The sequence below is a fragment of the Pinus tabuliformis genome, chromosome 5_2 (assembly GCF_031772625.1).
Source record: "Pinus tabuliformis cultivar Carrire ecotype Pingquan chromosome 5_2, CPIR1, whole genome shotgun sequence".
Lineage (NCBI taxonomy): Eukaryota > Viridiplantae > Streptophyta > Pinopsida > Pinales > Pinaceae > Pinus > Pinus tabuliformis.
The window spans coordinates 466617690-466631477 of record NC_142306.1 but is presented as its reverse complement, the minus strand read 5'-3'; the positions used below and the strand labels follow the sequence as shown (position 1 = coordinate 466631477).

Genomic DNA, 13788 nt, shown 5'->3' with positions numbered 1-13788 from the left:
CAGCGCAACCTCAACACTGAGGACTTGAAATTCAGCGCAGGTAGCCCTCACGAGACCTGCGTTGAAATGCAGACTGCCTTCACAGCAGTTGCGCTGAAGGAGAAACTCTCATTTCTCTTGGGTTCTGGGTCACAAATTGCTCAAAAATCAACAGTTTCAGGCCAAATTAGAAACACAAGCAAGGTATAATCAAAGGGATGCTTTGAAGGCTACTAAGATCTATCACAAGGATCATCAAATCATTTGTGAATCCATTGTTAAGATCATAGACAAGTCCAACAACTGGATCAAAGCAACAACTTTCTACTTTGCATCCGGGAAAGATGAAGTTTGACTGTTGTTGTCAAGTCTATGATGCAAACAAATGATAGAAACTCAAATGAAATGAATAAACAAGTTGTCCCCAGTGGAGTCGCCAATTTGTTGTGGGGAAAAATGCCTATGCAGGACGATCCTATCCACCTAAGGTGTGACAGTGCCTTAGCAACAAACGAATACAGCTACACTGATTTCTTCCTTTATGAAATGTGAAAGAAGAGAGATCAATAGACTTACCGGTGTCTTCCGTTTGTCCCTCGATCCAGATCCTCTTCCCTTTGGGTGTTCACAGCTACTTGCCTCCTCGCTCGTCCAAGAGAACAGCTACTTGATTCCTGCGAGATCACAAGAGAACAGCTACTTGCGAGAAGAGAAGAACACAACACAAAGGCAAATATACATATTCATAAATGATTCAGGATTAGAAACAAATCAAATACACTAATGCAATCATACATCAAGAAAACATCAGCATATAGGAGAAACCAAGATAGCTTTATTGATGAATAACAAGGTTCAGGAAGAGATACAACCCAGAGGGCTCCAATCCAGCATCTCCTTCCCAGCAAATGAAATTCCTATCTTCAGCCCCTTCAAAGCATTAAGCACCCAATGATTCCAGTCTCAAACCAACAGCAATTCTTTGCATTCACAAAATTCCAGCCTCTAGATCTCATGGAGGAGAGATCCATATATAGATGTTTGGAGAGAGGATGAGTCAGCTTGAGATCTGACTAGTGTCCTCTCCCTATATCAGTTCTTGAGTCCACTTGGAGGTTCTTGCTTCCACTTGGAGATTTGGAACCTCTTACTCATCACCAGTCGAATTCCCTGAGGCAAGTGTCATTTTGGAGGCTTCCTGGCTTCTGACACCTTGAGGAATGAGTCTGCCACATGTCCAAACTCGCTCAGCGCAGGTAGCTAGTGTTGGAGTTGACATTCAACGCAGGTAGACAGTGGAGCCACTGACATTCAGCGCAGATGGTCAATGGAGCAGTTGACATGATCTTGAATTGACTTGTTTTTGAGCAGTTTCAGGTGGAGAACTTCTGTGAATTGCTGTGGTTTGTTAGCCTTGTTCCTCTAGGGGTAGGAACAACATGTTTATGGACTTTGGATCCCTTAGATTATGGACATTTCATGCTCAATGCTGTAAGGCACAAAAATGTCTATAACATATAGGTCCACACTCCTCAAAGATTCTTCAGGAGTCAAACATGAGGATAAGTGTAATGAAGGTAGATTTGGACGCGGTCGACACTTTACTAGATGATATTGATTCTTTAGTAACTCACAGGAGATCTTCTTCAATAACCTCTCAAAAGCCGAAGAAAAACTTCTCAGGCCATCCATCAAAACCTAGACTTTTGTCCTTCTAAAATGAATGTAACACATTCCAAAATTCATCTTTAGAGATCTATTCCATCATTGAAGCATTGTCCTTCTCAGAGACAATGTTGGGAAGTAAAGTTGCCACATTAACTACTTGTGCTATAGTGGCTCTTGATTCTTATTTAAACCAACCTTTAAAATGTTTCACTCCATCACTTGTTAATGCCTCAAAACTGAATATGTCAATACCCTCTTGATTATGCAATTTCTAGATAGTGATCACACTTTTCCTATGATTGGAAAAATAATGGAATTTATTTGGCATTTTCATCACCCTTTTCAAGCTAAAGAGCCCTATTATTTTATTTCAATGTGGCCTTAAGAGAGAGGTGAATCATTTTTCTCATCATGGATTGTTGATCTTTATAAGTTATGAGCTGAAGATCTTGAGGGTTTTAAGACCCTATTTTCTTTAATTGATTTCTATGGTAAAAGATTTTGCCCTAACCGATTCCTTCTCTCTAATATGTTTGGAATAATTTTCTAAAGCATCTTTCATATGATTTTTATCTCATTAGCTACTTTCATTATAATCATATTACAACTTTATAAATTCTGGTTGCCTTTCATTGCCATTAAGTTGTGTGAATTATCTCTTTGCGTCAATACATCCATCAGTGTAGGAACACTTATATCGGATTATGCGGGTATTAGATGGTGGCTATGTTTCTCAAATTATGTGGGTTATGGGATATTTTTTTGAAGAAGATACTTAAGTGGAGGAATTGTCTATACAGTCATGGTGGTTATGTTTCTCAGATTATGTTGGTTATGGGACTTTGTTTTGAACAAGATACTGAAGTGAAGGAATTATTTGTACGGTCAAAAGTGGTTAGAATTTGGGCAAAAAATTTCAAAAGTCTTGTAGTAGTTATTTTTGAATCATGTTTTTTTATGGTGGAATTGGATTCAATGATTTACATATATTAATTAAATATATATATGATGTACTTATGAATATATATACAAATTAATCATAAAAGAGAAAAAAAATATGGGTAACTTAAGTTATAGACCTAGTTTGTACTCGAGGTATCTTACATATGGTATGAGACCATATGTAAGATCCCTCGACTGCCGACTAGGTCTATAACTTATGCTACCCAAAATAGGTGATTTTTTTTTCTCTTTTACTATTAATTTGTATATATATTCATAAGTACACCATATATATGTCTAATTAATATATGTAAATTTTCAATTAAATCATATAAATTTTAATAAATGATTGAAGATATAACTAAATTGTCTCAAATCCAACTATAATATTAAATGTTAATTTTAAATCATAAAATATGACTTCACACATAAAACTTATCCATGTTTCATAGAAACATTGGAAATAAATCCATATTATTTCTATATGTTAAAAATATTCTATATAGGCTTTGTATCATGCTTTTGGCCTTTCATCAAACATAAAACTAAAAACATTAATCCTCTCATAAATTACAAGTCTTCAAAAAATGAAGAAAAGCTCATCATATCCAAAAACATTCATTCCATGTAACATAAAGTTTAGATATTAACATTTGATCCATTCATTTGAAGAATATTTCTTTACAACAATACCCTATATTTTAAATATAAAATTCTTCCATTTTAGAAATATTTGATATCATTATGAAACCATTAAATGATCACAACAAGGGGATTCATTTCCATTTCCTCTTCTCAATAACTTACTTACTGACATCATTGTCAAATATTTATACCCTATATTTTAAATATAAAATTCTGTCATTTTAGAAATATTTGATACCATTATGAAACCATTAAATAATCACAGCATGGGGATTCATTTCCATTTCCACTTCTCAATAACTTACTTACTGACATCATTGTCAGAGATTTTTAGTCATGATGAAATTTTTTTTGGATCATATATTGTTGACCCCACTATAAATTCTTTTGGCTCATATATGGTTGACCCCACTATAATTTTTTTTTCTTAAATCTCCAGTATTATAACTTGAATAATCTTTCTAATTTCAAATCCATTTATCTTCCTAAGTAATTTTCATATTTACCCCAAACAACTAAAATTAATTTTTGTATGTACTCTAAGAATCTTTCATCAATATCATAGTTTACATGCAAAATATTACAAAAGAATATATATATATATATATATATATATAATCCAACATAATTCTTATTTCATGCTTTTAAAGTAATATAAATCCTAGCATACAATTAAGTAATTGAAATTTTATTATTTAGCACTATCAAAACCTGTGAGGCACCCAATAACTTGAATTTATAAAAATCCTTACCCGATTTTATCAAAATCATACTAGAATTTCTATGATTCTCAGTCTTTTAAAACTAAAGCTTTTAGTTTTTAAGATAATGTGGATCATAATAATAGTGTTTTTATTATGAAAAACCAAAAAAGAAAAGACTAGAAGAAAGCAAGGTCCGACAGATCTATAAATTGAGCCTTGCAAGGATTACAATTCAGCTGAGAGCTGAGAGGCAAAATGGCTAAAACTCAAGGTCGAAAGGCACTCTGCATCTGTTTGATTTCAATCTATCTAATGATGTTTGGAGCTTCAGGAGCTTCTCCAGAGCTAGGAAGAAGCAGTTTCCCAAAGGGTTTCATATTTGGTGCCGCTTCATCTGCTTATCAGGTTCCACTTTTATCACTACTCCCTTCCACTAATTTATTCATTGGATTAGGTAACCCTGTGGTTTTATTGTTTAACTGATAATATTCTGGAGTTGCAAATTCCAATTGTGTAACAGATGGAAGGAGCTGCACATGAGGGTGGGAAAGGCCCCAACATTTGGGATACATACTCCCATATTCCAGGTTAATTAGAGTATACCACGAGGTGGGTATTTTAATGTGGTGGCATGTCTTATGTATTTATTGGTTGTTATTGAACGTTAATGCAGGTAAAATTGCCGATGGAACGAATGGGGATGTTGCAGTGGATGAATACCACCGCTATAAGGTACAAACTAAAACTATTTTGAAAATGGAAGAATTCTATTTTAGAACTTGAAAGTAATTAATATATTTGAACAATGGGAGCATTTTATTTGAACAATGGGAGCATTTTATTTTAGAACTTGAGTTTAAAATTTTGGAGTGTAATTTATTAAAAATTTGAAAATATGTTTAAAATCTCGCGAATGAATGAGGACATCGCTCATGTCTTGAATTATATTAGTTTGTGCAAAAGACTATATCAAATTTTTGCAAAAGATATCCAAATCTACTTTGATCTTTTGCAAAAAGATATCTAAATCTACAAAATACATGAGAAAGTTCAAAGAACCTAAAATATTTCCAAATCTACGATCAATATAAAAATGATAAAATGATTATACATTGTTTTAGTTTTTTAAACCTATATTGAATTGATTTATTTGTAATCTGCATACAGGAAGATGTACAGCTTCTCAAACACATTGGATTTGACGTCTATCGCTTTTCCATTTCCTGGTCACGCATATTTCCCAGTGAGTTGAATTGAGAAACAATGATATCTTTACCTTGAGCTTATTTTGATGGTTGATACAGAATATTTGGCAATGACATGTACATGAGCGAGGTCAAATAATTGATAGCATTTATGTTTGTCTTATCCTTAAATATTTAAGGAATCAGTAATAGAAATAAAGATGTTGGATATTTTTGTAGTGAATTTTAATTAGTAAAAAATTTAGCTTAAAAAATTATGAAATTTCACGCATAATTTTGATAAAATCTGACTAAAATATTTAAAAAATTTGGTTATGACTGCCCAACCTTAATATTTTTTTGATGGTTGCTGAATCTATTTCTATTTTAAAAACCAGATTCAAACACCCCACCATCAAAATTTTGACCGAACTCCTGGTTAGAGAACGCATAGCATATCTTTATACAATGGAATTTGGATTTTAAGTTACCGGTCTAATTTTTTTTTTTTTCAATTAACAGAGGGCTCTCCCAGACGTGGAGGAGTCAATAAAGAGGGCATCGGTTATTACAATAATCTTATCAACGAGCTGGTCAAGAATGGTATTTTAAAAACAAATGTTAGCTAGCCTTGTGAAGAGCTTTATGTCAACAAGGCCTTTTATTTATACATGGATCTGAGTTTTGATGCAGGTATAGAGCCTTTTATTACACTGTTCCACTGGGACACGCCGCAAGCTCTGGAGGACGAGTATGGAGGATTTCTTAGCAAAAGAGTCGTGTAAGATTCACTGTCTTAATTTTCTTTCAAAGTCTTCTGAAAAATCGAGACATTTGATTCTGATATTGATCACTCTTTCAGGGAGGACTTTGGCTTCTTCGCAGATCAATGTTTTCGAGCGTTTGGAGACCGTGTGAAGTATTGGCTTACTCTACAAGAACCATTCATCTACTCGGTATATGGCTACGATTTAGGGATTATCGCACCAGGCCGCTGTTCATCTCCATTTGGAAACTGTACAGCAGGAAATTCTACAACGGAGCCCTACATTGTGGCCCATCATTTGCTTCTTGCACATAGCGCCGCCGTAAAAATATATCGGACTAACTACCAGGTGAGAGATTATGTTCTGTTTTAGATAGGAAAACTAACAAAGAATATATATATACCTCTTTGAATATCTTTTGAAAAAAAAAATGCAGGCGAAGCAGAAAGGTTCTATTGGCATAGCGCTTGTAATGCCCTGGATAGTGCAGTATTCAAAGCTGGATCAACAGGCTGCTCAGAGGGCACTTGAATTCAGAATAGGGTGGTATGCAATCGTTTTATCTTATCTGTATGATTTTATTTTTCAGAAGGAAAAATACATTGTCTCTTATATATATAAAAAAAAATTCATATACATAGTTCTTCATCTAATGAAATTATGCTCTCTCTTTTCTAGCACAGTTTCGGTTCAGACTTTTCAGTTCTATACAACCTATAAACTATGTAATATTTATTCAGACTTTTCAGTTCTATACAACCTATAAACCATGTAATATTTATCCATTACAATTTGTCAAAATGGACTTTTAAGAGAATTAGAGAATTTTATAGGCATGTACACTCCTTTCAAAAAAACATAATAAGAATTCAAAAACAGTAATATTTATCCATTACAATTTGTCAAAATGGACTTTTAAGAGAATTAGAGAATTTTATAGGCATGTACACTCCTTTCAAAAAAACATAATAAGAATTCAAAAACAAAAAGTTTAGTAAGATAAGAAAATATTAAAGCTCCGGAATGGACCTTGTTGTTTTCGATATATGAAGTATATCTGATGACCCCTGGAAGTCCTGTCACGCCTCTTTTGGATAGTATATTTGCAACATGTTTTTGCTGCCAAAGATTTGTGCAAAAGAAATGTTTTGAAAGGAACCCACCATGAATCGAATGCGCTTCATTCAGTATGATATCTTTGGATATTGAAAATAATTTATCTCTTTATCTAATCAATGCAATTTTTTGAGTCTCCAAATACCTACAGGTCGTTGACGTTGAGCCATAGTGCCGAGTAAAAGAGACCTAGAGCACCATAATTTCTGCCCGATTGTTGTTGCCCCTGCCACCTTCCCACCGGAAATGAAAGTAGTGCCTTGGTTCCCTAACAATAAGAGCACGACATCCACATTTAGTATTGTTGCATGCGCCATCAAAGAATCCAATAGGAAACTTCCTCCATATATCCTGTGAGATGAATTTTCTTCTTTTGATTTCTTGCTTTATGGGGCCTATTTCTGACCAATATGTTTCTATTGCTGGAGAAGTTTGTCTGTTGTCCACCTTCTTATGATAAAAAATCTTCTTGTTCCTACGTCTCCATATGCCCCATGTCTCCATATGCCCCATATAATATAAAAAGGTAGGGAACAGAACTCTTGATGAGTATTAAACCATATTTTGAAACATGTCTCCAAATTGAGATGCGTCCATTGTCCATCAATTTGAAATACGTGCAGTACAGTATGCCAAATTTCTGCAGCTATAGGGCAATTGATAAAGAGATGTGAAACATCCACCGAGTGAAGTGAACAAAAGGGGAATATTCTCTGTCCCAAGAAACCTCTACATCTCTACATCTGAGATCACTCCAGGTGAGTATTTTATCATGGAGGGCCAACCATCCAAAACATTTGAGTTTTAATGGCAGCTCCCATCTCCAAATCTTATGCAGCCCATTAGGAAACTAAGCAATAGTAATTGGGTTGGTAATATGCTTGTATATATCATAAACCACAATTTGTCTCTTAGAAGTGTTACCTTCCCAGGTGATCATGTCTCTCTCATCAATGAGGTAGATTCTAGCAGCCTCTACCTGTCTAATATAGAGGTCCCATTTTGTAGCCAGTGACCTGTAAGATCTATGTCCTCTACCCAATACCAAGACTGAATATGTGGAGAAGAGACCCTGTGAGAGATCATGAGAGAGAAATAAAACATACCTCTACTGTGTAGATGCTGGAGAAGAGGAGCACACAGTGTGTGTGAGCCCATAAGACCTTTAGATGCTGGAGAAGAGGAGCACACAGTGTGTGAGAGCCCATAAGACCTTTTACTATGTCTAACCCAACCACCCTCCTATTTTCATTTTGGATAAGTATACACTTCTATGCCGAGGATAAGAAGGTTGGACATAAGAGAAAAGTTAATAGTTGACTTTGCTTTTAACTTTATTTTGGTTAGACATCAAACTAAAGTCAAACAATTAACTTTGTTCAAGTTGATTATATCTTCTCTACCATTAACAAGATTTTCAAAATAATCTACAACTTAAATTAGTGTTCATTAACTATAAATTTGTTTTCTAAATAAGTATAGAAATAATATTCAATAGTCATTAATTGTATACATTTTATATGTGTAAAATAGAAATATCAGAAATAAAAATAAAGTCAAACAATTGACTTTACTTATAACTAACTTCTAATTCTCTTTCCTTAATTTACAACCTATTTAAATAAAAACCAGCATAGATCTATCTTAAACAGGGATCTAACATGAGTCGAGACATCCAATTTCTTCACATGCAAATTTTTATATGAGCTGACATTATTTAAATTTTTGTAGAGTTATTTGACTCTTTTTTTATAGATTTTTTGATAAAAATTTCAACTTTTATGATAGACAAACAGAGTTACAAGTCACACTGGACTGTAGAATAAACCTAAAGACTCAACAACTATAAATATTGAAACTTTCATTCAATTTTTCTTTTTTCCAAAATATAAAAGTGTTTTTACTTTTGCATTGCAGGTTTTTAGATCCATTGACCTCTGGGAAATACCCTGATTCTATGAGAAGGGTGGTGGGAGCACGTTTGCCAAGATTTAGCCTCAAAGAGCGGAAAGATTTAAGTGGCTCATTTGATTTTCTTGGCTATAATTACTATATAACACAATTTGCAATCAACAATCCAATTCCACCAAATTCCCAGCACACAGACTATATTCTGGATACCCGAGCTAATGTGACATGTAAGTAAAATCTATATTCAGGAAAGAACTGTTCTAGTCCCTATTTGCTGGAATATGTGACTTAAGGTTTGACTCTCTGCACATTGATTATATTCTCGATACCACGTTACCGTAACATGTAAAGTTAAATTTGTGTTTAGAAAAGAATTGAATTGAATTGTCGAAATTGGGATGCTTATTTTTATACTTATTTTCATTAGCAGAGTTAAATGGAGTCGTGATTTTATAGATTAAATTTATTAAATACTTCAAAATTTATAAGTAAAATCAATTTTCGTAGTATTTAGAATCTAATTAATTTCAAACGCATATCAACTTTTATTGTGGATTGCTATATTTACCATGTATTGTATAAATTTTGACGCTAACATAATTGTTTGTGGTTCAGTTGAAGTAAATGGACATTTCATTGGAGAAAAGGTAAGTGTGTTGTTAATATATTTAACTTGATTATAGATTTGATTATAGATTTGATTATAATTTATAAGTAAATATATGAATATCTAGATTGTGAGAGATTTTTCAGCGAAAGTCACATGGAGTATCATTTGTCGACGAGTTTCGAACCAACTTGTTTTGAGGATGAACCACACTAGTTGGTTAGAAACGCGTCAACAAATAGTACTCCATGTGATTTTCGCTAAAAAATCTCTCACAATCTTAATATAGATCGCAGAAGCCTGAACTCTTTATATGAATATCCGTCTGCAGGAAGAGTTGAGCACTTTCCGATCTTATCCAAAGGGAATAAAGTACGTAATAAATTATACGAAGCATCGCTATAACAACCCTCCCGTTTACATCACACAGAATGGTACGTGAAAGTTCAGTGATTGAATAATAATTTTATAAAACGGTATGAATTTCATGTTTTATTCAAAACACGTATGGGTTTCAACAGGATATGGGGGTTTTGACAATGGCACAACCCCACTGGAAAAGGCTCTACATGATTCGAATCGAGTGAAGTACCATTATCAACATCTATCAAACTTACTGGAGGCCATAAGGTGCGTTGCGTTTAACATATTATTTTATTTTATTATTATTAAGTGATCTACTATTGTTATTTAATTAGAGGATTATAATCAAATTATATATTAGATGAGTATATAAAAAAATTTTGTTCGTGGAATAAGGGATTCGTTTTATCTTAATTATTTGGCTATTAAATTTATATAAACATATATATAATATATTTTTCTAGTTTTAAATTTATAATTTAAAAAACACATACTCTTAATTATTAACCCCATTTAATTGTTACTATTTAAAAATAATTATTGTGACTTTGCAATGTCATAAAATGAATGACAGGGATGGCGCTGATGTCCGAGGTTATATTCTCTGGGCTCTTACGGACAATTTCGAATGGACCAGTGGATTGGCTGGTCGATTTGGTTTACATTATGTGGATTACAAGCACAATTTAAAGCGATATGCAAGGGCATCTGCATATTGGTTTAAACACTTTCTCAAGATTTAAAATACTAGTGCTTTAAACTTGGACTTAATATATATTAAACTTGGACTTAATAAATAAATAAGTAATTAAGCTGATATTGTATTTTGAGTAAATAAATAAATGAATAAGTTGAGATAGACTTTTTGTTTTATGGGCATCTTATATTTCATTTAAAATTATTTTTTGTTTTTTAATGTTGGAAAAAATATTTTAACTTAATTGTTTATTGGTTTTAAGAATAATTGTTTGTAAATATTTGTGTGTTCCTTTCATAATATTTATTATTAATTTTAAAATGTTTATTATTAGTTTTAAAATAATATAATTGTTAGATAAATAATTTTTTAGATTAATCACATCATTAAGATTGAGTTGACATTTTGAACTAATTAATGTGGTTCACTTTGTTTTGAGGATGAACTACATTACTTGGTTGGAAAGGTCGACAAAATTCTAATGATATGATTAATCTAAAAGACATTTCACTACAATATGGATCACAAAAGTCTTAGATCTAATATAGTTGTTTGTAAATATTTGTTCGTTCATCCCATAATCTTTATTATTGGTTTTTTTTTTTCTAAATCAACTCTATATTTTAAGAATAGTTGTTAGTAAATGTTTATTGGTTCATTTAGTAATGCTTATTATTAATTTTAAAATAATCAATTTGTTATTTTCAATAGATAATATATATGGTGGGGTTTGTTTATAAAGTTCGGTAAAAAAAATGAATTTTAGGATTAGATTAGAATCATTGTATGACAAATAAAAGTCTAAGCTTTTAAGTCTAAAACTTCATGGTATTTTCTAATGGTTATCTATAAATTCATAGATATCAAAATTGTTAGGGTGACATGCACAACTTCCTTGGATAATTGGTCAACCTTCATATTGAATTCTTTGTTGATATGTTTTCATTTTTCATAATAATACACACATCAAATCTCAATATTCATGAAAATTTCATTTCTAAGTAAGTGTGTCAAACTTATCTTTGACTTTTAATTTATGTGTAACTTTTAAAAATAATTTATAAAACTTGCTCAAGTCTTTGAAAAAGTTTAACAATAACATTTTATTTTATGATATTTTTTTGGGTGGTTTTATATATGTATGATATTTTAAATATGAAATTACTATATATATAATCTACTTAATATAACATAAACTCTAAAATTATTATGTCACTAATTAAATAAAATATTCCTAAGTTATAATGGGAAATCTTTAACATGATCTCTTTTAAGCCTTACTACTAAGTCTCCAATACTATTGCAACAATTATAAAAAATCCAACAAATACATTTGTGATTTTCTATCATTTCCTATGTCAATATAAAGATATTTTGAAAATGCAATCTAAGTTCCTCCTCTAAACTCTTGCTACATTTGAGTCCCTTCCTACATTAATACAACTTCTTTAGATAGATTTGGAATAATGCTTACATTAATATATAGTTAGGATTGGGTTGTTGGAGTTTTGTTAAAAGATTTTCTAACAATATTCTTCTTGTTTGCAATCTATTCAATCTCATGATCACTATTTATGTGGCATGTATATGGAGTTTGTGATTGAATAATGCAATTTTTTTTAGCAACCTGTGCAACATGTGTATTTCCCAGAAGTCCTTTTTGGTATTAGAGCCTACATGGGCTTGACTCCCTTAAGGAGGGCCCACAAGATGGGAAGTCACAAATTTCTAAATCTTTTATATAGTGTAGATATGACTATGTGTTAAGATTAGATAACCGTGTGTGTTAAGCTTACTGTGTGAAATTCACGTGAGTGTCCAACGAAGTTTGTGAATCTCGCAGACAATTTTATGAATTGTGAAGAGCTTACTATAATACTATTGAAATTATAATTTCAACTGTCGTGTAGCATTTAATTCCTGAAAACCGTTGAGCCTTTCCCGCACCGCTTTTCACAAGTTGGTGGTATTTTCTCAAACGGCAGCGATAACATCCATCGATTGACACGTGGATCAGCAGTTTTGGAAAACAACCTTTTCCCGGAGCATAACGTTCGACAAGAAGTGGCTGTGCGATATTGCAGTCAGCCGTCCGATTGAAAGCAAAGCTAACCACCGTCAATTGAAGCCAAAAGTTGTGTACAGGCCTACAACATGAATATTGACGTGAAGTGAAAGTTTTGAGTTTGCCCGCCGATTTGCCAGTAAAACAATTAATGAACTTAATTGAGGTCGTAGAATGGTTGGTAAAATTTTATTTTTAATGTTTTTATTTTTCATGGATGTAGTTTTGTTATTGTATAGGTAAAAGCGTATTGTTATGTTTTTGTTGTTGTTGCCTATCAAAAGTAAGAAATGCGTAGCAGCGTGTGGCGAATACTTTTTTGTTGTTCAGTGAAATGAAATGTTTTTACGCACAGCAATGCAGTGAATGTAATTTTGTTGTATATGAAATGTAATGTGAAGATACGCAGCAGCGTGAAGTTTTTTGTTGTTCATTGAAATGTAAAGAGAACTTGCAGCAGAGCAAATGTAAGAAGAATTTGTTACAGTAGGTTAAATGAATGAAAAATTTTCACACAGCAGTGAATGTAAAGAAAATTTTTACACACAGCAGTGTAAAATTTTCTGGAGAGACAAAGTGATTTTTTCTTGTTTTGGAACTGCATCTGAAGCAGTCTCTGGGTGTAATCCCTCACGAAGAGAAAGATCCTTTTGTAACAGGCAGTCTTTATTAATGAATATAAAGTTTTTTATCTGTGTGAAAAACTCTATTCTTCTTCCTAGAAAACAATTTTAGCTTCCCTGTGTTAAGATCCTCTGTTAAAACAAAGCATCATTCTCTGTTCAAGTTATTTTTGTTTTGGAATTAAATAGAAAATTCCCAGCATGGTATCAGAGCTTGTCTAGGCTCTTTGAAGGTGTCAAAGAAGCTGAAGGAAGGATTTCTTACTACAGCAGCTTCTCCAGTAGAGTGAAGACTCAGTCAAGAAAAATCCAAGGTATTTCTCAAGTCAGTTTTTGGTGTTACTGTTGAAGACTGTTAGTTATTTTAATACACAGTCAAGTATCTTGAAGCATAGTTAAGAGTGCAAGAATGGCTAGAGCGAGCACTAGCATGGGTATCTTTAATACTCAGCTCTCACAATTTAATGGGAAAAACTATGACTATTGGGCAATAACCATGAAAGCTTTGCTTGCTTCC

The 13788-nt window shown here is 32.6% G+C and overlaps 1 protein-coding gene across 1 annotated transcript; it reads left to right on the top strand.

The window, feature by feature from the left end:
• The first annotated feature begins 4286 nt into the window (after positions 1-4286).
• Positions 4287-10629, top strand: LOC149159678 (beta-glucosidase 24-like). The gene is made up of 13 exons (XM_089434386.1): positions 4287-4343; positions 4459-4525; positions 4612-4670; positions 5106-5181; positions 5645-5725; positions 5816-5903; positions 5985-6237; positions 6326-6435; positions 8923-9143; positions 9532-9563; positions 9855-9957; positions 10045-10153; positions 10461-10629. Exons 2-13 carry the CDS (start codon positions 4459-4461, stop codon positions 10627-10629), a joined length of 1368 nt encoding a protein of 455 aa, XP_089290512.1. The 5' UTR covers positions 4287-4343.
• Positions 10630-13788: the final 3159 nt, after the last annotated feature.